Consider the following 27,125-nt stretch of genomic DNA (forward strand, 5'->3'; position numbering starts at 1 on the left):
TTGCAAAAGGCCCACTTCAGTGCCTATCACCTAGGAAGGGGCTCTATAAGTATCAGTTCCCTTTTCAGCTCCATTTCTCTCTTCCTTAAGTTCAGAGACTTGTGGGAGGAAGAAAGAGAATAAAAATAGCGAGGGAGGACTTGAGCAAAGTCAAGGAGAAGAGGGTTGATAGAAATGATGAGAGAGTAGGAGTTGACCTAGCCTGGCATGTGTGCTACTGCCTCCTCTCTTTCCCCTGCAAAATTCAGTGATACAAGGAATTAAAGAATTTGACATGGAGTTATGAAGGGGCAATTAGTTTAATCTTGTTCCTGGAGATTTGCCATCCATAATGGAGTTATTTAATCAAAAAATCTGGGGAGGGAGAGATAGCTTTTAATTGAGGACAGTCTGGTGCTGTTTGCCTATTCCAGGTGCCCCCCCACCCCCAAATTAGCCTTCCAGCGAGCAAAATCCCTGAATTTGCTGCTGCTTGGTAACACCACCCCCTTTCCTGTCCTCACTTGGGCAGAAGGTTCAGCACCCCACTGAGTTCAGTATAAAACAAAGAGTCATCTGTGAGGGAGGAGAGCTCCAGTCTCCTACACACTGGCATTCACTCCTGGTAGAAACTCAGCACGGTGCAAGGGGAAGGTAAAGATTGCATGCATTCTGATGCTAAGCGCTCAGCCCAGACCTCCAGTGCAACGAGTTGGAGGGGAGAGGCTCAGCTTGGCTTCAACGCATCAAACATGATTTGGGTTGGGATTAGATCAGGGATGTCAAGCATGAAGCATATAAACTGCCACTCCCCTTCCAAACCCTCAGCAGACATTGCAACTAGATCCCACATCCCAGACGTAGTCTGAGAAGCCCCCTCTAGACAGAGCTGCAAGCAGCCTGGCCAAAATCTTCTGGAGTTGGCACATGAGATGTATCTCTTTCTTTCCAGGCCTTATAGAGAAGGATAGTTGGGGAGATGGGTGGGATCTTCCTTTTTCAAAATATATTCTTCTCTTTCCTGCATTATAGTAAGCCGTGCGACTTACTCGCAGAAGAATTTGTTTCATATCTGATATGTGTATGTTCTTTCCTTCATTACTAACTATTTTTCCTTAGGGAATTCTCTGTTGCTTCCATTCCCTGACATTTAAAATTAAAATATCATTTTTCCAAACCCTTATGCCCAGCCTACGATGGTAAGAAGAAATCCCTGAGCTGTTGTATGTTCTGATCTCCTTGAAAATGAGCAGAATATTAATTCAATCTGGATTGCCTCTGTTATTATTTCTCCAACTAATACTGGTTATACCCTCTGAGTACCTGGTATTTTGCTTCCCTTTGTGAGATGTAAGGGTTAGAGTTTCCTTGCATAACTGCAGATTCTTTCATTGTGTTCTTCTATCTCAGACAACCTAATCTGATTGGGGGTTCCAGAAACATGAACACCAGGGTCAGAGACCTTAACCCTCAATTTCTGTTACCAACTTAAAATCTAATTGAATGAAACAATAGACTTAAAATATTGACACACATAAAAATGTTAGGATGTCCTCAACCAGAGGTAGCAAATCTTGAATTATATGCTTTTAATCTTTTAATTACAATGCTAATTGTAATCCAAAAGACTAATTTTTCTATCTTTAAGGTCTTCTGCTTTGGTTGTGTTAGTCCTACCAGTGTAGAGTTGAATTTAAAACCATTTTTATTAGCTAATGGTGTATTCGGGATAGAATGGGCCCTGTAAAGAAGCAATCATTTTGGAAAATAAGTTTGTAACAGAAACATAACTTGTGAACAATTCAGCAAGTGTTGGGTTAATGACAACTCATCCTGCACCCAGAAGTTATAGGTTCTTACTCCTGCCTTAATGGGGCCTTTCCTCTAGAGTCTAGGACACTGAATGGCATGTAATAGGTACTTAGAAAATACCTGTTGGCTGGGAATTCCTTGGCAGTCCAGTAGGCGCTTTCACTGCCAGGGCCCCGGTTCAGTCCCTGGTTGGGCAGCTAAGATCTCACAAGCCAAGCGGTGCAGCCAAAAACAAAACAAAACAAAACAAAATTTGTTGGTTGATTGAACAGAAGGGTGCTCTTCACTGTGGGAAGTATACGGAACTTGGTGTTTCACTGGGATATAAGACAACTTATATCCCTCGCATTATTTTATAAAGAGAGAAAATTTTTTATCTTTTCCCCTTCAGTTCAACCAAGTTTTTCTTCGTTATCAGATGGATGATCAGTATGAACAATAACTGTTCTTCTCTTGTAGGAGTTATCTGTAGGTTCTTTTCTAAAGTTTATTAATGTGTCCTTTTCTGAGGCTGCCAGTTTTTTGTCATAATTCTCTTCCCCTAATCCCATACATCCTAATGAGATGTCTGCTTTCTCATCTCAGATTTCAGTCACTTAGTGGTCCATGACCTTGAGAATAAAGGGTAGATACTTTATTATCTTTTTACACTGTTATATTTATTTTTATACTAAAGAGTTTCTATAAATGTATGAATAATAGTATAAAAATAAGTATAACAGTATAAGAAAAAAGGATCTATCCCCTTGTTCTTTAAAGGAGAATTTTTTTTTTTTAGTGCCAGAAATAATCTACAGCAATGAATGTACTTTTTCATTGTTTTAGAAAAAAAAATCTTAGAGTGCGAATCACCCATATTAATTATGTCAGAAAATGTTTCCTCAAAGACTGGGGGAAATTTCATTTCTAAACAGAATGAAGGTGAAATTTCCTTCTGTCTCTTATATTATCTAAAGGACAGTCACTAACTGGACCTTAAGAACTACTGTTTCAAATCAGCCACCAGCACAGTTGTGGTACAGAGCTGTGCACGCCAGTCTGAGCTACTTGTCCTGAAGTGGCCGACACAGAGGGAAGGCAACATGGACTGGTCTCATTCTGTTTTGCCCAGTTGAAACTCTCTTTCTACCTCCCAGCCTGTGTGAAGCCCATCTTTATTTTATTTTATTTTTAGCATGGTACATGGGGAATCAAAAGAAGCTTCCAAACAGTAGTGAAAAACAACAACATAAGTCACATCCAGGCATTTTCTGGTCTTGTTTCATCTGTTTCATCAATGCCTCTTCTCAGCAACCAAGAGTGACTAAACGTCCATGCTGAGAACTCCTGATTGGGAGCAGAGCGAAGCCAGTCTTCACATTGGCCTTCAAGACCCTCGCGGTGGGGACACCACGACCCCAGACTAACACCTGCCACTCTTCCTTCTCACACCACCCCTCCCAGCTCCCTGGCTGTGCCCTCTTCCTCTAGATACTGGCACTGCCACCTCCCTCTCAGCTTCCGATGCTTGTTCAAGTCACCTTCTCAATGAGGCCTCTCCTGACCATCTTATTTAAAATCACAAAACTCTCTACCCTGGTATTCCCAAACCCTTATATTTTTTCTACTTTTTAAAATTGCATTTATCATCTTCTAAAATACTAAATACTTTGCTTACTTATTATATTTATTATTTATTATCTATTTCCTCCCCTGCCCCCCAAAAAGCTCATTGAAGTTTTTTGTTTGTTGTTCCTATGGTTTTGTTCACCAAGGTACCAAGAATAGTGTCTGGTCTTTATTAGGTACCCAATAAATATCAGTTAATGGTTTAATAAATGAATAAATAATCCTTTTGCTCCTTGTGAATACCTGACTATTCATACATAACTGATAGGAAGTGGTTATATCTATAAAAAATCTCATTAGCTAAAATATAGACTCAAAATATAGCTATCCTATTTTTAAGGTTAAACAATTGTGGACTCTTAAAAAGCTTCTAAATTAGATCTGGCTTTTTGTGTCTTGATCCCACTCTGTGAAACTTGATGCCAAAAATTCCCATGGCAGCTCAGTTCCTTGTTCAGAGGACAGGGGTGTATTTAGAGCACAAAATCTCCATGTAAGGATCATTGAAACTCTGGTGTATATTTTCTCTATTCACCTCAGTTAGCTTTGGTCTGGGTCTCCAACAGAATTCAGTTTTAAATGCTGCAGATTTCATGCAGAATGAAGGCTTCAACAAGCCCTAACTTGAATGACTACTTGCATTAGAAAGTGACTTAGGATAGTACAGCCAGAGAGAGACTCCATCCGCAGAGGGCAGGGGTCTGTGTGCTCCTTGGAAAGCTTCCTGGATCATAAGGATGAGCTATCTTTCAACAAGGCTTGCAAATTGGAAAATTATATTATCTCAGGCCATAGGACAAGAACATCCCTGCACTTAGAGACAGTGGTTATATTTTAGGTATATATATTGTTCAATCCAAAAATTCACTGACTTTGTTTCTGTGAACACGAGTACCTGGAGGTATACATGTCTTTTTTGTTTCTTTTATTATCTTTTCCATAATTAAAAATCATTCTAATGCTATTAGTTCATTTTAAATCAAGAAATATCTTTGCTTTCCCCAAAGGAGAATTGTCTTGTCATGTTTTATCTTTGGTTGTTTAACATTCTGAAGAAACTCTTAAGCCCAACGGCCATAGCCTAGGTGTTGATAGCTGCTAACAATTAAAACAACATATTGAATAAAGATGGTTTAATCATCATCTAGCCTGGAGTGGGCAGGAGGGGAGGGCCCTTATCACTCATGTGTTCATGTTTATTCTTCTGATTCTAATTTAATAAAATGAACTTAATTCTAGAAAGAGGCTGAGAAATTTACCTATATAATCAGAGTTTAATTCTAAGATCTGACACCATGCCTAAAAATACAAGCTCACTCTCTGAAAAGTTCATTCCCTGTGACCTGCTATGATAGACAGGCATGACCTATTTAACTCCTTCCATTGGAAAACTCCAAGATTATTTTCCAGGCTCTGTGATCTGCAAGCTATTAGCTCTGTTGTTTCTAAATCCCAGTGCTGATAAGGGCCAGGGGAATTGGGTTGTGCCATGAGCCCACCCCTGCCCAGGCTTTCTGGAGTTAGACAAGCTGGGATCTAGTCCCACTCTCATCCTTTGTAACCGCGTGACCTTGGAACGCAACTGACCTTCCTTTTCCTCACTGGTAAATTAGAAATAATAATGACACCAACCTCATAAGGTAAAACAATAATAGTAAATTCTCAGTGAATTTTATCTGTCACTATCATCCATATCTTTTAATCCTCACAACTGTTCTATAAGATAGCAATCATCCCTACTTTACAAACTAAGGAACTGAGGAACAGTATGTCTTGCCCAAAAGCAAGCAGAAAATAAGGGGTTAAGCTAATTTGAATACATAAAAACTTTTGCACCTCCTTCCATGACAACTTCTTTGAAACTATTTGATTTTAACCCCAAAATTCTTTCTGTTTGTAAATCGAGGACCTGGACCTTTAGCATTTTCATTTTTCTGTGCTACTTCGCAAGGGTCTGAGTCTGAAAGCAGCACCTAGGATGTGGGCCCTATCTTGAGCCTCAGTTATGCTGAAACACTCGTTTTCTTTTTGCTATAGGAGAGCATTGAGAGCTGGTCACATAGCTTTACACCAGTGTTTGTGCAAAGCTGTGCCAATTCCTTGGAGCCTTGGTAACACATCAGCCCCTGAGGTCACTGATGGGCAGAAAGATCAACAGTTAAATAGGAGCTAAGTGACACATTTATGGGAGCTGGTGAAGGAACCATTACAACTGGGGCCATACCCCTTGGGCTATATATTATATACAATTCAGCCTTATTTCAGAGAGCAATTCATCTTTCTATATTTTCTTTTTCTTTTCCTTTTTTTGCGGTACGCGGGCCCCTCATTGCTGTGGCCTCTCCCATTGCGGAGTACAGGCTCCGGACGCGCAGGCTCAGCGGCCATGGCTCACGGGCCCAGCCGCTCTGCAGCATGTGGGATCTTCCCGGACTGGGGCACAAATCCGTGTCCCCTGCATCGGCAGGCGGACTCCCAACCACTGTGCCACCAGGGAAGCCCCCCATCTTTCTATATTTTAAAAGACACTATGCTTCAAACATTTGTATAATGTTTTAATGACCACAAAAATAAAATTCATAGACATGCTTTGAGTGCCTACTGTGTGACTTGCACTCTGTTTGGGGCTAGACAGAGGTTATTCATAACCATTACTGGGAGCTAATAATCGAATGGAGACATCTAAATAATACAGAACAAAATAAGAACTGCAAAAATATATACTACCCGTTTGTACCTCTGTTTTCTCTGAGGCTAATAAATGCCTTGGAAAGGCCCTTGGGGAAGGCCCTCATAGAGGAAATGTTACTGGCCCTGAAGAATAAGTAAGATGGTAATTGAGAGGGAGGGAAAAGGCATCAAGCCTGAAGAAGCAGCTTGAGCAGAAGGCAGGGAAGTGTGAGTGTACTACAAGTTCAGGAGACGAGAAGGAGTGTCTGCAGCTAAGTGTAGGCTTCATACAGACAACAGTGGAAGACGAGGGAGTGAAGGTAAGATGAAGCCCACCACAAAGGCATTAAATTACAGAATGGAGGTTGCATTCTATTTTCTGAATAATAGAGCAGTTTTTGCAGGGCAGAGTAATACATTGACTTCAGTATTTTTGGAAAATAATTCTAGGGATGGTACAAAAGATGGATTTAGGAGATGAAATATGGAGGAGCTTGGTGGAGTACTACTGTCGGCAAGAAATGAAGCCCTCATTAAGGCAGCTGTGGAGGAAAGAAAAGAGCATTCCCAGGGGCCAGGGACCACTCACCAGGAAAATAATTTGTCATTGCCCAATGCGGGGTGGGGACAAATGAAGGATGGGATGGAAAAACTGATGGTTCTAGCCAGAGTATCTTGGGAGAAGATACTAGGTACCAGGTTCCCTGACAAGATTAGAATTTTGGGAAAATCTCACATTTTAGTTTCATGCTTGGCTGCAACGCATTCATGGAATTTTCCCGCTCCTTTCAATATTACAAAGCATAATTCTCTATTTTGAAAGTACAAATCTATTTGATAAAAGTAAACCATTCAAAAGAGAGCTTAGAATGTGCTCAAATGGCGACCACACCTATGTCCTCTAGCACTTGAACTTGGACAGGAGGCAAAACTACCTCAACCCGTCTTAGGTTTTCAGCTGGGACTCTTCAGCAAAAAGACAGAATTAACAAGAGGAAAATGAACATAAGTTTATTAACATGTCTATTCCTGTATACCTGGCAAACACTCAGGAAAATTGAGCAACTCGAAGAGGTGTCTTCAGAATTCAGGATTAAATACCGTCTTAACAGGGAAAAGGGAGAGGGATGGAGGCTTCTTAAGGGAGAGTAATTTAGGGAAGATGAATGGACCCTTGGAAGCATAGATGGGAAGTATGATAGTTTGTGACAGAGTTTGTCTGGGTATGGTGTTGATTTCTGGTCTCCACTCCTATGTTGAGTCAGTCCTTCCTGGTTGGTGAAACCCTTATGACAATTGGAAGATTTATGTTTAGGCAGATTAGGGTTGTTCATAGAAAGTCTCTCCTGATTTTGCTGTTTTCAAGTGCCTACAGCTCAAAACAATCAGTATGTCCAAGCGGCATGTTTTGGGGTGGTATAAAGCTGGCAGCCTGGGTATGACTATATCAGACATCCACAGGAGCATTTATAAAAGCCATGCCTTAGAGAGCTGCTTTAAGTAAGGTTATTCTGAGCCTTGAGTGGTATCTTCTTGAATATTTCACCTCTTTCATTTTCTCTTTATTTTTCCTCCTCATGCCTACGCTTTTAGAGGAAAAGTCCGGTAAGAAACAACAAATCCTTTCTACATCTTGGCCAAACATTGTTTATTCTGTTCATTTTCATCATCTGCATATCTAATGACTGACTGTGTTTAACACCTCAACAAGATTCTGAATTTTAAAAACAAACCTTTGTGAACCAGGACACAGTCTAATTATGCCCCATGGGGATAAAAGGAAGCTGGTTGCTAAGTGATTTTCCAAACCTGTTATTAAGGGCCACAGGGTAATTTTGTAAAGATTCACCTCTGCCTCAATCACAGGCATATGTTTAAATATTTTAGTATTAAGTTTCATTTATTGCAGCTTCCACTTGGGTTAGTCAAGCTACATATATTTACCATGAGCTAGGCAAACATTTCTTTGTTAAATTTTCTTTGAATGTACAACATGATAGCATCCTTGATGCTTGTGAAGCTGGCCTAGGAAAGGGAAGTTGTCCTGTTTTCTTCTTTTTTTTTTTTTCAATTAATCAGAAAAATTATCCCCTTCTGAAGTTGTCAGAGACAGAAAAAGAAGATCTTTATAAAGTGCAAAACACCTCTTACATTGTCCTTTTAAACACCAGGGTGATTTTCAGTGGCAGTACAGATCTGTTAGGGTGTACCTACATCTTTTTTTTTTTTTTTTTAAGAGCAGCAATGAAACAGATCTACTAAAAAAAAAAAAAATGCACTGTTCTTGTCTCAGCTGCCTAATTTATGGGAACAGGATGCTAATGCGTGGCTGACACACGTGACCTCTCCAGTGGAAAATATGAAAATATTGTGTTTCCATGTTAACACACACCGAGAAGTAGTTGGTTGTCTGTTGACCTCACCTAAGTGGATGCTGTAATTATTGCTAAACCTCCCATCCTGCCCATTGACCCAAGCCTGGCAGTCTCTGTACCACATACAGGAAATGTACTGGTAACAATTTCATGTGATTTTTTGAGGAAGGAAGAACAGAAGACACAGGAAGAACAAAAGACAGAATCAAAATATTACAATTTGTCAAAATATGGACCCAATGACATTGCTTCCAAAAATAAAATTAGTACAATTGTAACTATTACTATTACTAAATTGAATGGCCCACTTCTGTGTAACTGCGAGTCAACTCTGGGTCACATGCTATGTGACATACATATCGATGGTGCGCTTCAGCAACCTTTCTTTGTATTGCCAACTATAAATTGGTACTTTCCATCTACCTCTACAAGGATTAAATTATGAGCCACTGCAGCTGCTGACCTTCAACACTCCCTGAAAGGAGTTCAGGGTGGAGATGAGGAATGAGGCAATCTGTGCTCTGGGAAAAACTGGCAGAACTTCAGATGGTTAGATATTTTCAGGAGAAGATTTTATGAGCCCAACTGTTGCATCTCTTCGTATATAGAAAAGCACTAAAATCCTTCATGGTGATGGCTGCTCCTCATGACTAGCAGCAACATTCTGCAAAAAATATGTGCCTGACTGCATGTGCTCCCCCTTCACCAAAATCACATGTATACTGACCTGCCCCCCTACCTCTTTGGAGCAGTTTCTCAGAGCTATCGGAAATGCTGTCTCCCAGGCTATAGTCCTCACTTTGCCCCAAATAAAACTTAACTCACAACTCTCGCGTTGTGCTTTTTTTTTTCAGTCAACAGTATTTTGCCCATTTCATTTATTCTCTTTGACCCTGAATCTTTCTCTGAATTATCCAGATTTGGCCACTTCAAATATTGACAGGACTACGTAGTCTGAAATTTATCCGTGGTGCTTTAAAAACTCTTTGTTCCTCATTGGTTTTCCTCCTGTTGTTCTTACAGCAATTTCAACTACAAGTACTCCTTTGCATTGTTAGCTGTGCCTCTAAGGATGAGTCCTTCTCCTGCTCCCCTGCCTCGTTTTTCTTTGGCAATGCCCACGTTGTTGCTGTTCAAACCAGTCAACTTTTAGTGATATCTTGGTTAGTAATAGGCTCTTTGTGTCTCTTCCTAAATGGAATTTCGGAAGATCATCTCTACCAAGTCCTATTGGATCTGGCAGGCATTCATAGTCATCTGACTTGTAATAGATATGGGAACAAATTTAAATATAGACAAACACAAAAGTTGGTGGGGGTGGGGACATCAAATAGGTGCTTGCCAGAGAGGTTATCTTCACCCTGAAGCATTTGAAAGCAAACAAGAAACTGGTTAGGACCATAATAATAAACATAATCATCATATATTCTAATTCTTTCCTAGAAAATTCACTACCATGAATGACTGAATTTGCTATGACTAGACTGTATAAAAATAATATTTGTTGGGTGCTTTGTGGCTTTACACGTATTTTCCTCTGTTTCCCTATAGCACTGAATTTTAGCAAATGAGGATGTTGTAAAGCTTCAAAACCTGAGGTTGGTTATTTAGTGACTTTGACAAGCCGGACAGATTGTGTTTGGTTACTTCTTTTTATAAATATCTTAAAACACTTACCCGCATTGGCAAAGACTAAGTTAGCCTACTTAGCTGAATTTAAATTAATCCTTTTGTGCAGAAAAATAACAAAACAAAGCTGGTGTGGGTAAGGACACTGTGGGTGCTGCGAGGACATTTACTGAAGTATTTTCTTTTAGGAAGGCGTATTCATATAGCCAAGTATATAAATTTTAGAAATGCAAAATGTTCTGACCGAAGATCTTCATTCTAGTGACCAAATCATACCCACTTTGAAAATAGCCTCAAAATACAAGCTAAGACTTATCTCTAAGTTGAACATCAAGATAAAAATAGAGGGGAAAATAAAATGTTTTTCAATACCTTCTCCAGAATGCATCAGAGGTCAAGAGAAGTCAAGGAATTGAGCAATTAATGTTTAATTAGGAACACAAGAAATTTGTTCAGAAAACAAATAGACCAATTGCAAAATCCCTGTTTGAGTAATCAGGTGAAATAATAATAACAGTAGATTAAAAAAAAACTTGCTGAGAGCTTATTATGTGTGATACAAATGTCTGCAATCAGAGACAAATTGGCCACCTGCAGATTCTGAACAACTGAATAGATGTTTTGTTTGGACGTGCAGTTAAAAACAATTTTAATGCCATTTAAAAGCCAGAATCTTTGAAGTTAAAAAATATCAAGATATGCGTCTTCTCTGACAACTCTGAAGATCTGGCAGCATTAGGCCCATATTTTTGTGCTGCAAGCATGGGGCCCCTGAGTTGTGGCCATTTCACCAAAGCTTTGTGAAACTCTCATTCCCTCATGCACAGCACCCCTGCTCCTTGCCCTGCAAGCTTTTGAGTTTGTGATTTAACATGGAGAGTGTTCAGCTTACAGAATATATCAAGATCAGTTACTGGATGTTTCCTTCTGCCTTTGAAGCAAATTCTGTACATTGGTAGAACAAAGATAGAATGCTAAAGGCCTCAAAGTTCCTGGGAAATGACAGGAGAAAGAGTAAAATAAAACTTTTAAAAGGAAAGGCTCTCCCCTCCTGGTGGATAATGATTTTGCTGTCCGTGTTCAGCAGAACCTACAACTGCTTTATGCTCCTTAATGGTGATAATTAGCGTATAGAAAGCCCTTCAATCTGACTTCTGGAATTCCTTTTATTTTGCAGGTTTCAGATCACTTTTAATTGTGGACCTTGAGGTTTTCTGGGTCTGACCTTTCTATAGCTTTTAGCTGGGTCTTCTGGCTTTTGGTTAATAAGCCTGTGACTACATGAATTTCAACAGATGTTCCTTGATGTTCCTTTTTTTTATGTTATCTTTTACTAGAAAAAATACAAACAGGAACTATTGATTAAAATATATAGGTTTTTAATTCACTGGACTTAATTTGGGTGAATTTATATAATTGAAATTATTTTGAACAGTGTTGTTCTCTATAATCTTAACAAAGTTTATTGAATTTAAGGTTCTGCCTCTATATGGTTGCAATACACATTTTATTTTGCATTATTTCTCATAATCATCTTGGGGGAAATTGTGTCACTTTTAATTCCCTCTTTGCTGTATTTTATGCTGCTTTTAAGAAGGAAATGTTTGACATGCAATTAAAGCAAAATCATAAATGCCCACATCTTCTTTAGTGAAGAACTTTAGCCTGGTCATTAAAGAATTATAAAGTCTAAATATATAAAAGAGTGCTTGGATTTCTCTCAAAACACAGTATGAATTCGTCAGTAAAAGAATGTAAGCTCAGAAATACATATTAACATGTCCTTTTTCTAATTTCATTTAAATTGCATCCATGCATATAGACAGATTTATAAGAAAGGTGGGATACGTATGGAACAGAACTGGAAAAATATGGCAAATAATAATATCTAAAATATTACAAGTAAAATCGACTGGAGTAGGTATAAAAGACTATAGGTTTTTATTTCTTGTCTATGTTATGGAGAGTAGAATCATCTTTTTCATTTAAGCAACCTGCTAGATACTTTTGTGTTTGTGCTTCTTGCTTGGATTTTGGAATTTGGCTGGTACTGGGTCCCAGGTAGCCTCTGGTGAATTCACAAGCTAGCCCATATCCTGAGAGAGAAACTGAGCAACAGCTCTTTCCCTACTCACATCATAGTCACTCTTGTTACTACAGAAAAATCCCAAAGAGGGAGAGCAACCAGAGATTGTTGGGGTAAATTGATAACAGCCATGATCAAGGTTTGAGGAGTGAAAGAAAAAAGTCGTAGGTCAGCATTTTGTGTTTTTCCAGGCATCATCTGGTCCACCAGTGTTTTATTGGTGCTGGACAATTTTCATCATTCACACCTGTGCTTGTCAGGAGCTCCTTATCTTTCCCACCACATTCTACCCATTGGGTGAGGCTGCCCAAATCACACCAGGCCAAGAACATATACTTTAAAAAAGTCCTCATCCGCACTCATTCCACAGAACACTAAAGAGAAGAGCCAGGCAAAGAAGAGGTGTCCCTAATCCTGCTCTCTGATTTTTGGAGGCTCCGATTAAAGCCTGAATTATGTGGGAAATGCATCGTGTCTATGATGTTTGCTAACACCCTTTTGTGTGAGGAAACAGTTTTCTCTGTACTACCCAGTTTCTAAAACTCCCCTCCTCAAACAATATGAAGAAAAACTCCGTATGACAAGACATTTAAATCTATCAGTAAAATTTTCTTGTATGTTTCTGCTTTGTCTGTATGTACATATAACTGAAACCAGTACATCCTCATTAGCAAAGCTATATTATGCAATGGATAGATTCTCCTTAAGGTTCTCCAAAACCTCATTATGGTTTAAATAAGCCACAAACACAATGACTGCCTGTCTTCCTTTGGCCTGATTACCTGGAGTGTGTGTTTAGTTAGCTGTTTATGAAATCTTCTATTACCCAAGCCTGTTGACTGATCCATCATTCTCTGACTAGGTGTCTGTTCTCTCTTCCTTTTTGCTGATCACAGAGGCGCAGCCCGGTAAGAATCCTCAACATTTTTACCTTAAACATGTATAGAGATAATTCTTGCCTAGGCAAGGTGGCCAGGTTGGCTTCTTGTTAAATTTATGATAACCCAGTATGAACGAGGCAGATGAATTAGGTTTAGTGGCTGAAAGTCTCTGGTCTTATATGTGTCAAGAGCATGTTTTAGGATCATCAGAGCACTTTTCCATAACAAATTAAACTAATACATAGGTACCCCAACTCCTAGTGCTAAATGTAAAAAACGTGGTGTGTGTGTGTGTGTGTGTGTGTGTGTGTGTGTACAAGGTCTGGAGATTGTCCAGAAATCACCATAGAAACTTATAGCAAGGTGATAATAAAGAATAAGAAAACTGTAAGGCAAGTTAGGAAAGAATTTGTAAACCACATTGTTTTTAAGCCTGAATTTAACATAAGTCCCTGGACCATAACTCAAATTGTTCAGTGTACTGATATACAGTCATACACAATCATAATTTCTATCTTGGGAGGAAGAGACGTACTTTCAAGTCAATCTTTCTAGGCTGTCACATATATATTCATCACTGAAGGCAAATCGGTATTAGTTTGCATTGCTCAAAGTAAATCTGTTATTTTCCTCAGTGTGATAAATTTGAGGCAACAAGAAGAAGAGACTTTGCTATGTTTGAAATGACCCGGACCTGCCCAGTCAGTCCCTTGAGAGAGGAAATGGAACTGAAATAATGCTGTCAGAAAGTAGGCCTATGCCAATTTGATCAGTCAATTACTACTTGAGACAAATACTCTGCGCCAGCTGACAAGCTGTGGTTCTCTGTTTAAGCCACGTAGTTGATGATCAAAGATAACACCTACAGGGACTATGTGGCTGATTCCAATCCAGCAGTGGGGTCACAGCTCAGATTATGACAAGTTACTCCTTTTTAAAAAAAAAGAAAAAGAGTGAATTAACTAAGGCAAAATGCAGGAAGTCTATTCACAGTCTACCTATAAAGACAGTCCTTGAAAGGAAGAAAATGTGGTTGCTTGGGGAGGAGAAGGTTTCAGGATTCAATAGGCTTTTTTCCTGAATGTGCTTTATGTGGTCGACATCACCTTAACCTTGTTCTAGAGTTGTCCTGTTTCGACAGCAAGGCCATCAAAATCTGTATGCCGGATCATGGGACAACGGGACTTTCTTTTCTGTTGCTAATGGTTTCCTGCTTATTGTTTGAACATCTGTTCCTTTCTAAATTGATATGATTTTATTCTTTCTAATTTCTAAACAACGGTTTTCTTGCATATTTCTGCCATGTCTTTCTTCCTCTTCACTGATGATTGTTCATTCATACGGAATATTTAATAAAATATTACAGAGGCTTCTTGTCTAGTGCCTCTCAACAATAAACATCTATCAAATGAATTGATACACTGGGAAATGATGAATACCAATGAACACCAAAGAAGCTTTGTATCTTTCTTGGTTTCATGAATATTACAGTATAAATAAAGGGGTAAGACAGAGACCAAAAGGTCTTCAATACAGCTTCTGGGGTCCCCTAACTCCTGAATTTCAGGTCTCACTATACTAGGTAGGTCCTATTCCCTCAGTGTCAACCTCGTGATTGACTACTTGGACCTAACGTCTCCACCTGATCTTTTCCTTCAGACTTTATTAACAAAAATCTGACAATCTGAGGCTCTCCAACCTAGAAAAACATTTTAACTCCATTTAAACAATTTGTTCTCTTATTATTTTGTTTACAGAGTCTTATTTTCCAAAAGCCAACCCACATCAAAACTCCTATAATGACCATAACTGATTTAAATGATCATATTTGTTTTAAATATTGATTAATTTAAATGAACATGTTAACTTACACATACTGATTTAAAGTGTTTATCTATTAAAATAAATAAAATATTTATTAAAAAGTTTTTACTAATAATGTATAATAATCTCTATATAGCACATACATGCAAGTCACTAAAAAACATCTAGTGGATCTTATTCAGTCTGAAACTGCTCCTCTATTGTAAATGAGTTCAAAATGAGACAAAATTCTGATAAATCCTTAGGAAAGAGGGAAAGAACCTTCTTATAGGTCTGTTACAGAGGGAAAGAAAGAGGGAAAGAGGGAAAGAGGGAAAGAACCTTCTTATAGGTCTGTTACAGAGGTGCTACATCTTGTCCTGAGTTGTTTATGTTATCATTTGAGAGAAGAAAACATCTGTGACCACCATGTTGAGCCTTCACCAAAGTAGGAAAGTATAAAAAAATGTGTTTGATTATCACCCACCAAACTCATAGTCATACCCTTTTGAAAACTTTATTATACTTCCACTTCCCCAACCTGAGCTCTGCCCCTGTCATTCTCCTAAGGAGGCCCCGCCAAGCCATGTCCCATCTTATGAGGCCACGCTTCTAGTGGTCTGCTTTTCTGGAAGCATCACATGCTAAGGACCTTTCACAGCAGTTTTGAATCAAAACTTGAATCAATCTTCTGTTGTCAAAATAATTTTCTCCTAGGGCCTTATAAATCTGAAAATGACCTTCTCAGATTATTCCTGACAGGGAAATTGTCATTCCTATAGAATCACAGTGCCTTGAGCTAAAGGAATGACACCCAATTGACACCCAATTGATAGGTTGGTGCCCCCATGACAGGCAAGTGAAAGAAATTGGGGTAGGAAGGGCGGGTGGGAAAGAATGGAATTCTCTGGTTCCCTGAATAGAACAGCCCACTCAGTGGTAGTACCTTCAAGTTTTCCTTCTTTTTAACATTTTCCACGTGTATCTTTAAAAATTGCATTCGTAACTAATGACTGTTTCTACAAGCAACTTATGGACCCCATCTGATAAGAGCAGAGAGTACTCCTCATACAGTCTGTAATTTTTAAACATTAAACATAAGTTAAACATGGATTTACTTTCTTGACTGCTAGATTTCAAGGGTTTTTTTTTAATAGACTATTCAATATTTGCTTTAATTTACCAAATCTACCCAGGTAAGGGTTTTCTTCTGGTTTGGAAGACTTATTGTTTACTCTCTTTCCTCTCTGTAATCTTTGAATAAAATGAAAAATTGATTTATATGTGTGTGTCTACAATTTCCAACTTGAATGCAATTCTGAGAAAAAATTCATTTTTCCCCAACTGCATTTCTTTGAGTTCAGTTTAATTGAAATGACAGAAATATACATATTGTACATAACATATATGTGGTCTTAAACCTTATAGTGTCTATTTCTAATTCTAGGGTGCAATTAAAAGGAACTTATCCAGTAAGTATATCTTAGCTACCAGAAATAGAGTACGATTTAAAAGAAGGAACAGTTCCTTGGATCTTGGAGCATATATACATTCGACTCATACACTCTTGGGCTTGATTTTTAAGGCTTCCAAATGTCTTACTCTTAGAGCAAAGAAATCTTGTAATGATAAAAGAAATCTTGTAATGATAAAAGGGCTCTGTGGGTTCTGAATGACTAATGTTTAGATCCTGAAAGTGAATATGTTTTGGGGTAAACATTGCTATTTTCTTCCTATATTTGTCAACTCTTACTGTATCATTTGACTTTAGAAATGAATTTAATCAAGTGTGTGTTTGCTGATTGGGGTAGAGAGAGGAGGAGGGCTGAAGGAACTGAAGGTAGATGCAACTTACCCATTTTTGTGTTATTTGATGTGAAAATCTTAGTAAACCAAAGCGATATGAAATAGGTTATAATATACATGTGGCATGATTTTCTTCTGCTGCATACAGCACGTTCTAGGAAATTTTAAATGAATGGTTCCTAGTTAAAGGTATAACATTTTCTTGGCATTTCAAGAAAAGAACAGGCAGAGAATGCTGGATTCATGCACTATGTACATATGGCCTGGCTTAGTATTCTCTTATGGTAATTGAAAAGCAGAACTGATCAAGGCAGCAGGCATTGAAAGAATGGTGTGCTATTCCACTAAGCTCTACAGTGTACACATCTTCCATTTGCTGGCTTATCATGGTAATTCCCTGGTAAACTAGTTTTATAAATGCCAAAGAAAATGCTACTACATATGCCTAATATATGGCTGTTGCATTGCCAGGGGAGAGGGTTTGTTTTCTGGGTTTGTTTTGCAAAGTTTTCACATGGAGTTGCTTATTGATGGGACTTAAATCTCTAAGTGTTTCCAAACATAGCTCATAAGACATAAAAGAAAAAACATGGTAAAAATATGCCTAAAAATTCCCTTTGTCCTGTGCGTCAGGTGAAGAAATAGCGAGACCCAGGCGTTCCACACCAACTCCAGAACTCATAAGGTGAGCATGAAAAACACTAGTTGTGTTTTATGCAAGGCATCATGCACTGTTAACAATGAAACAAATCTCCTTTGGGCTAAAGTCTCAGCATCTAATAACAAAGGGCCTGCCCATATGTGTGTGTCACAGCAGTTTCAAATATGTTATCATTTCTCCTAAGTGCAGCCTGAGGGAGATCTTTAGGAAAGTACCCTGTAGTCAACTAAAGTAACATCTATCAGAATATGGAGCCCCTCACTAATGAGAGGATTAAACGTCTACATGAAGACGTCATTTGGTGTCTGGAATGCTGATCTGAAATATGATTATATTGCCTTACAAAGAGTAGCCTGTTTAGCTGGCTACAATTTTGTGATACATTCTACCTGCCACACACCAAAGGAATCTTCTATTTTGTTTTTTGTTTTTGGCAAAGCATTGTGTTTTACACTGTGTAATCCTTGGGATAAGTAAGTATTGTGCACATAAGCAATGTTTCCCCCAAAGACTCCTATTTCTATCTAAAGGCTGGATCCTTTTAACTTTCCCTCCTTCTCTAACCCCTCCCCTCTCCTCTTCACCTCTTATCCCCCAACACACACAGAACTCATGAGGATCAATGAAGGGAATCAGGTCTGGGGAAGAAATGGAGATAATTATGCAGCTTTTCTTTAATAATCAGTTTAAGTAATAATTAGTAGACAGATGGGCGTCTAACTTACTACCTGTCTTTCCCCCCTAATTTCTCAATGCTCTTCTTTTTCTAATGTGCAGTATTAAGGTATTAGGAAGTTATAATTAGTCAACTGTGTGGGGCGGTCAGGGGAGGATGGAAGTTAGAAGCTGGTAGACTCAGTTTCTTATTCAAACACAAACTTCCTGGTGGCTTGTTTCTTAACTTCCCTGTGCCTGACTTTCACTAATCATAAACCCACATTAACTACAACACAGAGATGTGGTGAAGACAGATATAAATGGTTTTTGAGATCTTAAGAGAAGAAGGTGCTTTGCAATAAACTGTTATCTTTAATAATCTCTTCTAGGTATAGAGACTTAGATGCTTTGAAAGAGTTTCTCTCTTCATCTTATTTCTGTTGGACCAGCCCCTTGGGCCCCCGTTGAGAATGAGGGATCTTACCTCTTACTGATTCTTTTGTCCATAAACATTTGACCTCTGCATAAATATACTTTTTAGCCCCTCAGGAGCTTGAGTACATACATATATATGTACATAAGTGCACACACATACATCGGCCTTACTGTGGAAAATATTTGAAAGCTTTATATCTTTTTTAACATTAATATTTCCTTTCTCTATGTTTTGCTGTAATGTGTGTGATTCAGCAGAAAACCTCCAGATGACACCATGGCACTTGCTCCCCTCTTTGGCCCACCATTAGAATCAGCTTTTGATGAACAGAAGACAGAAGGTAGGAAAAACTGTATATCTGTAGATTTGTTTTTCCTTTCAATGAAGTATAACTTACCTAGAGTAAATGTGTTTTGAGGCATGTTTGTAATGTATCACCAGATCTTCATGTGAAAGGATAGTTTTGATCTAGGTGTGCTCTCAGCATGGGAATTTGGTTTGCAGACCTCTAGCATTTCAGGATTTGAAACTTTACTTCCAGAAGTAGCTAAGAGCTAACAAGTTCACTCTTCAAAAGAGGTCAATAAGAATTACTGCAAATCTCTACAACTCACTGGATGGGGAATAAGTGTTCTATCAGCCAGACAGCCATTATTATGGAGCCAGACCTTCAAATTCCCCATCATAGTCACTGTCATTGTGATATAGACTCTTTGACCACGTTTTCTCTCTTGTCGACCTCATCAGTGAAGGTGTCAACTGTCTTACTCACACAATAGACACTGTTTGCAGGTTCAAGACCCAGGAATGACCTTAAATCATTTAGCAACTTAGAAATAAAATGTTATGGGAGAAATATCATTTTGGCTGTTATTGTTGGGTTTACCTATTAAATATTTATTCCTAGAATTAAATATTTTAACTTTTAAACATTAACCATTTTTGGATGGCTGTGAGTAATGTACACCTTGCTGACATAAAAGAAACTCTTTATGAAAGGGATCTCATCTATTCCTAAAATGTATTTATGTCCAATGCATGGATCTCCAGCAGCTATATATTTGATAATATGGGATGTTTTTATAGAAATCATTTGATTTAAGACCCCTATGGTTATGTACAATCAAAGATGATTTTTCTAGGACCAATTGGTGAAGGAAATTAGATATAAGTGTTAAGGACAACAAGACTTGAAAGCATAGTACGTAGGCTAAGATACAGTGACAAAGAGACTCCAAAGTACAGTGAATTAAACAAGATAGAATTTTATTTCTGTTTCATGTAAACAGCCTCGAAGTACACAATGTAGGACTGGTTGGGTGGCTCCTCTATCCTCCGCATGTGGCCTTCATCTCTGGGTGCGAGGGGGCTGCTCCAGCTCTCACCATCAGAAGAAAGGGGGGCAGGGGAGGACCCATGGAACTCACTGTCAGTTCTTGTAAGAGCAAAACCTGGAAGAGAGACACATCACTTCCAACCAGAACCCATCAGAAAGAATTTAGTGCCATATGGCCTGCTTAACTTTAACTGTAGAAGAAATGGAGAATGGATCCTGGGAGACAGCTAGCAGCCAGCCACAGCTGAATGTTTTTCAACAATGTAGTTAGCAAAGTGTATAAAGAACATCCCTAAATAGTCCTTCAGTGATTTAAATGTCTACAACTTAGAATCCATAAATAAAGGTGGCCCTGCGGTGAGGTTCTCAGTTATCTTATTAACCGATCTGTGATCAGTCTCACTTTTAATGACATAAAGTCATGTGTAGTGACTGAAGGTGGGGTTTGATTTGTTGCATTTGAATCTACCTATTAAAAAATCCCATAACATTATATAAACCTGATAGACAAAATAGAAAACAGTTCGTAAAAATCAAAGTGGTGTCCCACACTGCATCTACAAAAAACCAAATGCTACATCACAACTTTGGAGAATGTGTGCTTTCATGTTAAAACAAAACAGAGCTAAGACCATCATTGAGGTTTGTGGTGGAGAGGAGATACACACCTGAACTTGTCAATGAGCCTGTCTTGATTGTTCTTTAGGTGGTTTCAGCCCCTGAAGTTCTGTAAAGTTCCAACATTTGCACCGAACATACTAGCTCTTCCAATACCTGCACCTACTTTTCTTATCTACTCACTCTTACTTTCTTTATTGATTCTTCTATCACTAGTTTACAAGGCCTGAGAGGAAAGTGGATATTTTTGGAGTTAGGAATGCACGCCTGGGATCAGATCTTAGCTCTGCTACTTTCACCATGTATGTCATTGAGCTAGTTGTTTAATCACTGTAATCTTTGGTTTCCTCAATATCAACCACACGGTGGTGAGGTGAGGACTAAAATATATCATAATAGCTACTGGCCTTGTGATAAGTGTTTTACATGTATTTTATATACATTATATTTATATACATTACCTCCTTTAATCCTTTTAGTAACTCTTTGAGATTGCTCTTATTATCTCTACACTGAAGGAAGGGAAGTTCAGAGCTTACACGAATTGCCCAAGGTCCTAGAGTAAGCATAGAGGCTGGATTCAAATCCACATCCAACTGACTTCCCAGCCTGTTTTACAACCTAATGAATTACAAGCAGTACTTACACAGACCCTGGCACATGATAGGTGCTGAGAAGAGCTAGTTCATTACATTGTTACCATGGCAACAACCAAAAAAAAAAAAAAAAAGAAGAAATATTAGATTCAGTGCCCTTAGGCCTAATACCTAATTGCCCTGATTTACTTTAGATGCCTAAGGACTTATTTATTTTTCTGGTTCTCTTAATATGTTCACCAAACATTTTTTGAATAATTTAATTTCTCTTTATGATACTGTAAAAGGATTGTTTAAAGACCCCGTAAGATGCTTTAAAGGTGGGAACCGCTGTACAGAATTCAGGCATCTTCATTCTTGAAGCCTATTCATAGCAAACTTTAAATAAACCAACTTAAAACAAATGTCCATGGGAGTAATGCCTGGATTTTCAAGTGGGTGCCAGAAAGGAGCCAGTACATGTATTGACATTTAGAATGTCCTTAAGTGACCAACCAGGAAAAGAATGCAGACGCTCTGTTTTGCAAGTTTTTATTTAGCTATATGTGCACACACAGACACCCCCTGCGCACATGTGTGTGTGCGCACGCACACACGCACACACACACACACACACTCTGCTCCTATGTCCATTCTCTGCTTGAAAAGAATGAGGAACAACACATCTCTAAATTAATTTGCTGGGACTGAGGGAAGACAGAAGTAATTTTGTGAAACTCAACTTTAAATTGAAATTTTAAGTTCTAAACTCAGGACGTTTCTTTTTTGAACTCACCCTGGGAAATTTTCTTTTTATGTTTCCAGTTCTTTTAGATCAGCCTGAGATATGGGGTCCAGGCCAACCAGTTAATCCAAGCACGGAGTCGCCAAAGTTAACAAGGCCTTTTCCCACTGGAAGTAAGTTATGGGTCTGCTCTGTCTGGAAAAATAAGTGACTCATTTTACTGTCTGCCTGCATAGTGAAATTAGGCAACCCTTACAAAGTCTACATAAGCCACATTTGGACTGTTTAACATTAAGAAGAGATGTTATCCTGATAAGCTTTAGAGTTACAGGGACCTAGGACAGTTGGTTGAGACAGGAATAATGTAATAAATAAAGCAGAATAAGTAACTTGGAATCTATAGCTTCTTCTGACGTCCCACAGGCTCATTCATTCGTTCAATAGGTTTATGTAGGAGTGATAAGCAAGTGAACTAAAGACCCTGCTATTCTCCAGGCATGGGCTAGCACACAACACAGAGGTAACCAAATCAGATAAGGTCTCTGCTAGGCCTACAGAACAACTGAGGCTACAGAGAACAGAGAGGACACATTGAGAGGAAAGAGTGATAATTGGAGAACAAAAGAAATGATGCCATATGATAGAGAGAAGCTGAGATAGGAGATCAGGGCAATTTCATCTCAAAGCAAAGAGAGCCATCATCTCCACTTATTCCAGAATGCCCCCAACCCTTACTCCAGGTGGCTGGGGAAAGAAGTCCTGAAGAAAAAAGTGAACTCATCAAATCTACCAAATATAGTAGTGAGAGGAAAACATACACTTAAAGAAAGAATAAGAAAACAGCGTACCTGTTGAAATTCTTAACTTTGGCCCACAAAGTGACAAGCCCAGTTCAGAAGGATGAGTCTCTGGGTTGGGGCTATAATACAATACTTTTTCTATCTCATGGATTTTTTTTAGCTATAATTTCATCAAAGGAATCTGTTCATTCTTCCTTGATCCAAATCATTTTGCTTCAGTCTTTCAAAAATATACTCAAAATTTAAGACATATAACTTTGAGAAATCTTTCCAGACTCCATCCAAGCCATAATATTCTGACTCTATTAAAAAAAACCCTCCCCTGAGCCCCTACCCAAGCTGTTCTCATTGTACTTGATCATACTCTGGACAGTAATTGCCTGTGACCATGATCTTCATTCATTCAGTAGTAAATTCCTTGAGGCCAGAGGCTCGTTGTAGTCAAACCCACGTCCTTCATTCCTAGTACAGGACATGGGACCTCATTGGTACTTGAGGCATATTGAACAAAGGAAGGAATGAATCAACATTGGTGTTATTGTTGTTACTATCTGACTTTCTCTTGACAAATTCTTATCATAAAATGGAAGAATCTGAATGAGTCCTGCTTCAATCCCTTAGCTTTGAACTTTAAAGAAGATGGATTGTTAATGGCTATTCCTTTTCCAATGGCAGAAGTATGAGCGAAAGCCCCAATCCTGCCTACCTAGGGAATACTGTGTAACTTAGGGAGAGTGTGATCAGCAATGCTTGGCTTCTTATCTCCTGGCAGCACCTCCACCACTGCCTCCAAAACACGTACCAGCCACTCCACCCCGAACAGGCTCCCCCTTAACAACTGGACCAGGTAAGCTTTATTTTTTCTGCTCTGGGATGACGAGGCAATCAGCAGTGGCCCCGTACCTCAACATGCTCTTGATGTGTTGGAAGCTATAGGCTAGACTAAACATGAAACTGTTTGCGTTTAGTTTTATTGCCATTACATTTCACTATGTAGACTTCTTTCAAAGTATCACTCCCAGGTTTCACAAAAGGGTTCACTTTCCTAACTCATGTTTTCTCTGTATAATGTTGTTGAACAAAGGCCACATTTACTTGTGAGATGGAAGAAAACAAACTCCATATCAAAAGTCATTGTTCAATTGACATCTCATTTCATTGGATCTCACTGTAATGATTTACAAATTAAAAGGCATAATTTGTATTGTTCCAAGAACCAATAAGTTTCTTTCTAGAATTAAAACTGTATCGTCCACAATGATAATAGAATGGTTCCCGGGATATGCAGCATACAGGTAAGCTTGGGTGGTGGGAATTTTTCCCAGTAGTTATTAAAGTATTTATTATCCCACGGCAAAGAGATGTGTAAGGATGATAAAATATGGCAAGGAATTGCTGCATGCCTTTAGACAGATAATTTCTAAGGCACATCTTTACCGTCTATTAAAATCAATACTATGTATTCCTACAGTTTATAATCTACCTAGTCTTACTGGACTAGCAAGTCAAAAGCAGTAGTAGTGGGCTTCCCTGGTGGCGCAGTGGTTGAGAGTCCGCCTGCCGATGCAGGGGACACGGGTTCGTGCCCCGGTCCGGGAAGATCCCACATGCCGCGGAGCAGCTGGGCCCGTGAGCCATGGCCGCTGAGCCTGCGCGTCCGGAGCCTGTGCTCCGCAACGGGAGAGGCCCGCGTACCGCAAAAAAAAAAAAAAAAAAAAAAAAAAGACAATAGTAGTTATTTTATGTGCCTGGGTCCTTAGAATGCAGTTCTTCATCACCTTTGGAATTCTATTGCAGCTTCATCCTTAGCTATTTATGCAGCCTGGTGAGTTTGATAGCTACAGAGTGGGGTATTTATCAACAAGAGTAAATGCAAGACATAGTCATTTATGAAATTTACATTGATTCAGACCCAACAGTCATCCAGAGTGTCACAGGTAAAGGTGTTTGCAAGTTCAAATCATTTTGGCCCCTTGGATTCCCATGAATGTGTTAGAGATAAATAAATCTACCAGCAACAAAATTATAAATATTGTGGCCCATTTATCTGTAGCCTTGGAACCTTGAAGGTTAACTCTTTTCAAATGTGAAATATGGAAATATTAAGCCGGCTCTTATAGCTAGAAGGTTATTTAAAGGTAAAGTGGCTTCTGCTCATGCCTTGCAATTATTTAGGTAACAATTTCTAATTTAAATAACCTCGGTTTAGTAAAAGGTACACTTCCTCACATTTCAATTGTTATCAAGTATTTCCTGCCAAGCTGTAGAAGATAGTTTTAATTTTTTCTCTTATTACTGAAAAGAATTAAAAAGAATAGCTAATGCTAATACTTAAGCAAAACAGACTTTTTTGTTTTGCGACTTCAGATAGATATACATCAGTTATGCCTTCGCTGTTAACAGGTTAGACTTGAGAAAAGAAATTATAAAGGTGTTTTTATAATTTTCTTCCCTATTAAACAGGTATGTATGTAACAGTTCTAATAAGTAGTAAATGTATTCTCATTATCCTATGTGTGTGTGGTGTGTGGAGTGTGTATGTGTATGTTTGTAAATATTCATGTGGGGATATCTCTTTATATAATCTTTGTGCTGTGTTTCTGGTGTGTTCAAGGTGGAGGCTATACAACTAATTATGATGTGATCATTTTTTTTAACTCACAGATATTATCATTAGTTTCATGAAACATTTTCATTTAATATGCCAGAGTAGACAATCTTTATCAAATGAGGGTCATTTCCAGCTATCAGTTCTTTTTTGGTTGTGTCCTCTGTATTTCAGTAGGCCAGATTTTCCAAAGGGACCTCCCTTTTGGAATTTCCAGTTCCAGAGCTTGTACACTTCTGTGAACCTAACACTGCCTTCTCAGAATGACCACACTTTGCATGCCTGTGAGCAGCCTTGGAGGGCAGTCGCGTGCTCAAGTGCTCTCGATGATGGTAGAAGTAGCCAACTCGGGTCACCCCACACGAGGGTAAATAATAGCAAAAAAGGCGATACTCATATTGTAGACGCAAGGAACTCTTCCCTTCCCTTCAACTCCAACCAAGATTTTCCATTGTGAAATATGCCTACCTAGGCACCTCACAAGACAATCTATTTACCAGGCTTTGCCTCACCCCTCCCACTTCCCATACAAATAATTTTAACAAAGTCAATTAAATTTTAAAATCAACTACTTTAACCACAGGAAATGACCAGGCAGCCACAGAGGTCAAAATTGAAAAACTACCATCAATCAATGACTTGGACAGCATTTTTGGCCCTGTGTTGTCCCCCAAGTCTGTTGCTGTTAATGCTGAAGAAAAGTGGGTCCATTTTTCTGATACATCCCCGGAACGTGTTACTCCAGAGTTGACTCCAAGGGAAAAGGTGGTGTCCCCACCAGCTGCCTCAGACAACCCAGCTGACTCCCCACCTCTGGGCCCCCCGGGCCCTCCTGGCCCCCCAGGACCTCCAAGTCCCCCTCGCAATGTACCATCGCCACTCAACTTAGAAGAAGTCCAGAAGAAAGTCGCTGAGCAGGCCTTCATTAAAGATGATTACTTAGAAACAATCTCATCTCCTAAAGATTTGGGTCTGGGGCAGAGAGCAACTCCGCCTGCCCCACCACCACCCACCTACAGGACTGTGGTTTCATCCCCCGGACCTGGCTCGGGCAGTGGTACGGGGACCACCAGTGGTACGTCTTATGTTTGAGTGTGCTTCGTGTGACGGGGAATGGCCGTGGCTACTGCAGTGTGAGCAACGCCCTCCTCCTGCCTGGCAGTTGGCTTTAGAGCTTCAGCCATCCCTCCTTTGGCGTGGGTGTCCTGTGCCCTGTGGCATGTACTAGTGCATCGAATGCTCACGGTCATAGTGCAAGTCTGTGGATGTGTCCTGCCCTGCACTCGCAGCCCTTAGGAGTGCCCTGCCTTCCACCCTGCAGATAAGGTGTATATTTTTTAAAGAAGGCTGTGATGTCATTGTTTAGAATTCAGGAAAAGTTCTAGAAAGACAGTTTTCACAGCAAATGAGTTTCATGTTTAATGTCTGATTTCCTCATCAGATGCCTCCACGAGATCCCTAGTTTGTTTGGTTTTTTTTCGTTTTTTTCCGCTTTATTGAGATACAACTGACAAAATTGTAAGATATTTAAAGTGTACAATTTGATGATTTGATATACACATACACTGTGAAGGATTCCTCCCACCAAGTTAATTAACACAGTCCATCACCTCACATATTTACCTTTTTTTTTCTTTTTTTGGTGAGAAATTTAAGTTCTACTCTCTTAGCAAATTTCAGTCATTCAATACAGTGTTATCAACTATAGTCACCACGTTATACATTAGATCCTCAGACATTATTCAACTTACAAGCTTATAAATCTGTTTGTATTTTCTTTCAAGAGTCCTAGTTTTTGTAGATCAATGCGTTTTCTTCTATTTTTTTTCTGTTTATTTTCCTTATGGTGGGAGAACTATGTTAACTCCTCTAATTACTTCAGAGAAAAAGAAGTAGGGTTTGAAAAAGAGATTTTAGACGACAGCAAAAAAAGAGGCTGGCTTATTGCATCCCCAGCCTAATCAAGCTGCCACTGAAACAAACTGCTCTCTGATGTCATCATTTGACATGCTCATCAGCCTATGAGGTCAACTCTAAGTA

At 39.0% G+C, this 27,125-nt stretch overlaps 1 protein-coding gene across 24 annotated transcripts in view; it reads left to right on the plus strand.

Moving 5' to 3' along the window:
* Nucleotides 1-27,125, plus strand: part of SGIP1 (SH3GL interacting endocytic adaptor 1) — a 213,973-nt gene that overhangs the window by 122,222 nt on the left and 64,626 nt on the right. For 13 of the 24 annotated variants that reach the window (XM_067726463.1, XM_067726466.1, XM_067726467.1 and 10 more), the window contains 6 exons: nucleotides 16,291-16,315; nucleotides 17,283-17,334; nucleotides 18,658-18,743; nucleotides 21,758-21,850; nucleotides 23,250-23,324; nucleotides 25,669-26,160. In XM_067726463.1, the coding sequence (XP_067582564.1) occupies nucleotides 16,291-16,315; nucleotides 17,283-17,334; nucleotides 18,658-18,743; nucleotides 21,758-21,850; nucleotides 23,250-23,324; nucleotides 25,669-26,160 (823 nt within the window). The remainder of the gene's footprint in view (nucleotides 1-16,290; nucleotides 16,316-17,282; nucleotides 17,335-18,657; nucleotides 18,744-21,757; nucleotides 21,851-23,249; nucleotides 23,325-25,668; nucleotides 26,161-27,125) is intronic. The other 11 variants (XM_067726472.1, XM_067726473.1, XM_067726474.1 and 8 more) reach the window with 2 other exon arrangements.

The sequence above is a fragment of the Pseudorca crassidens genome, chromosome 2, assembly GCF_039906515.1.
Source record: "Pseudorca crassidens isolate mPseCra1 chromosome 2, mPseCra1.hap1, whole genome shotgun sequence".
NCBI classification, from domain to species: Eukaryota; Metazoa; Chordata; class Mammalia; order Artiodactyla; family Delphinidae; genus Pseudorca; species Pseudorca crassidens.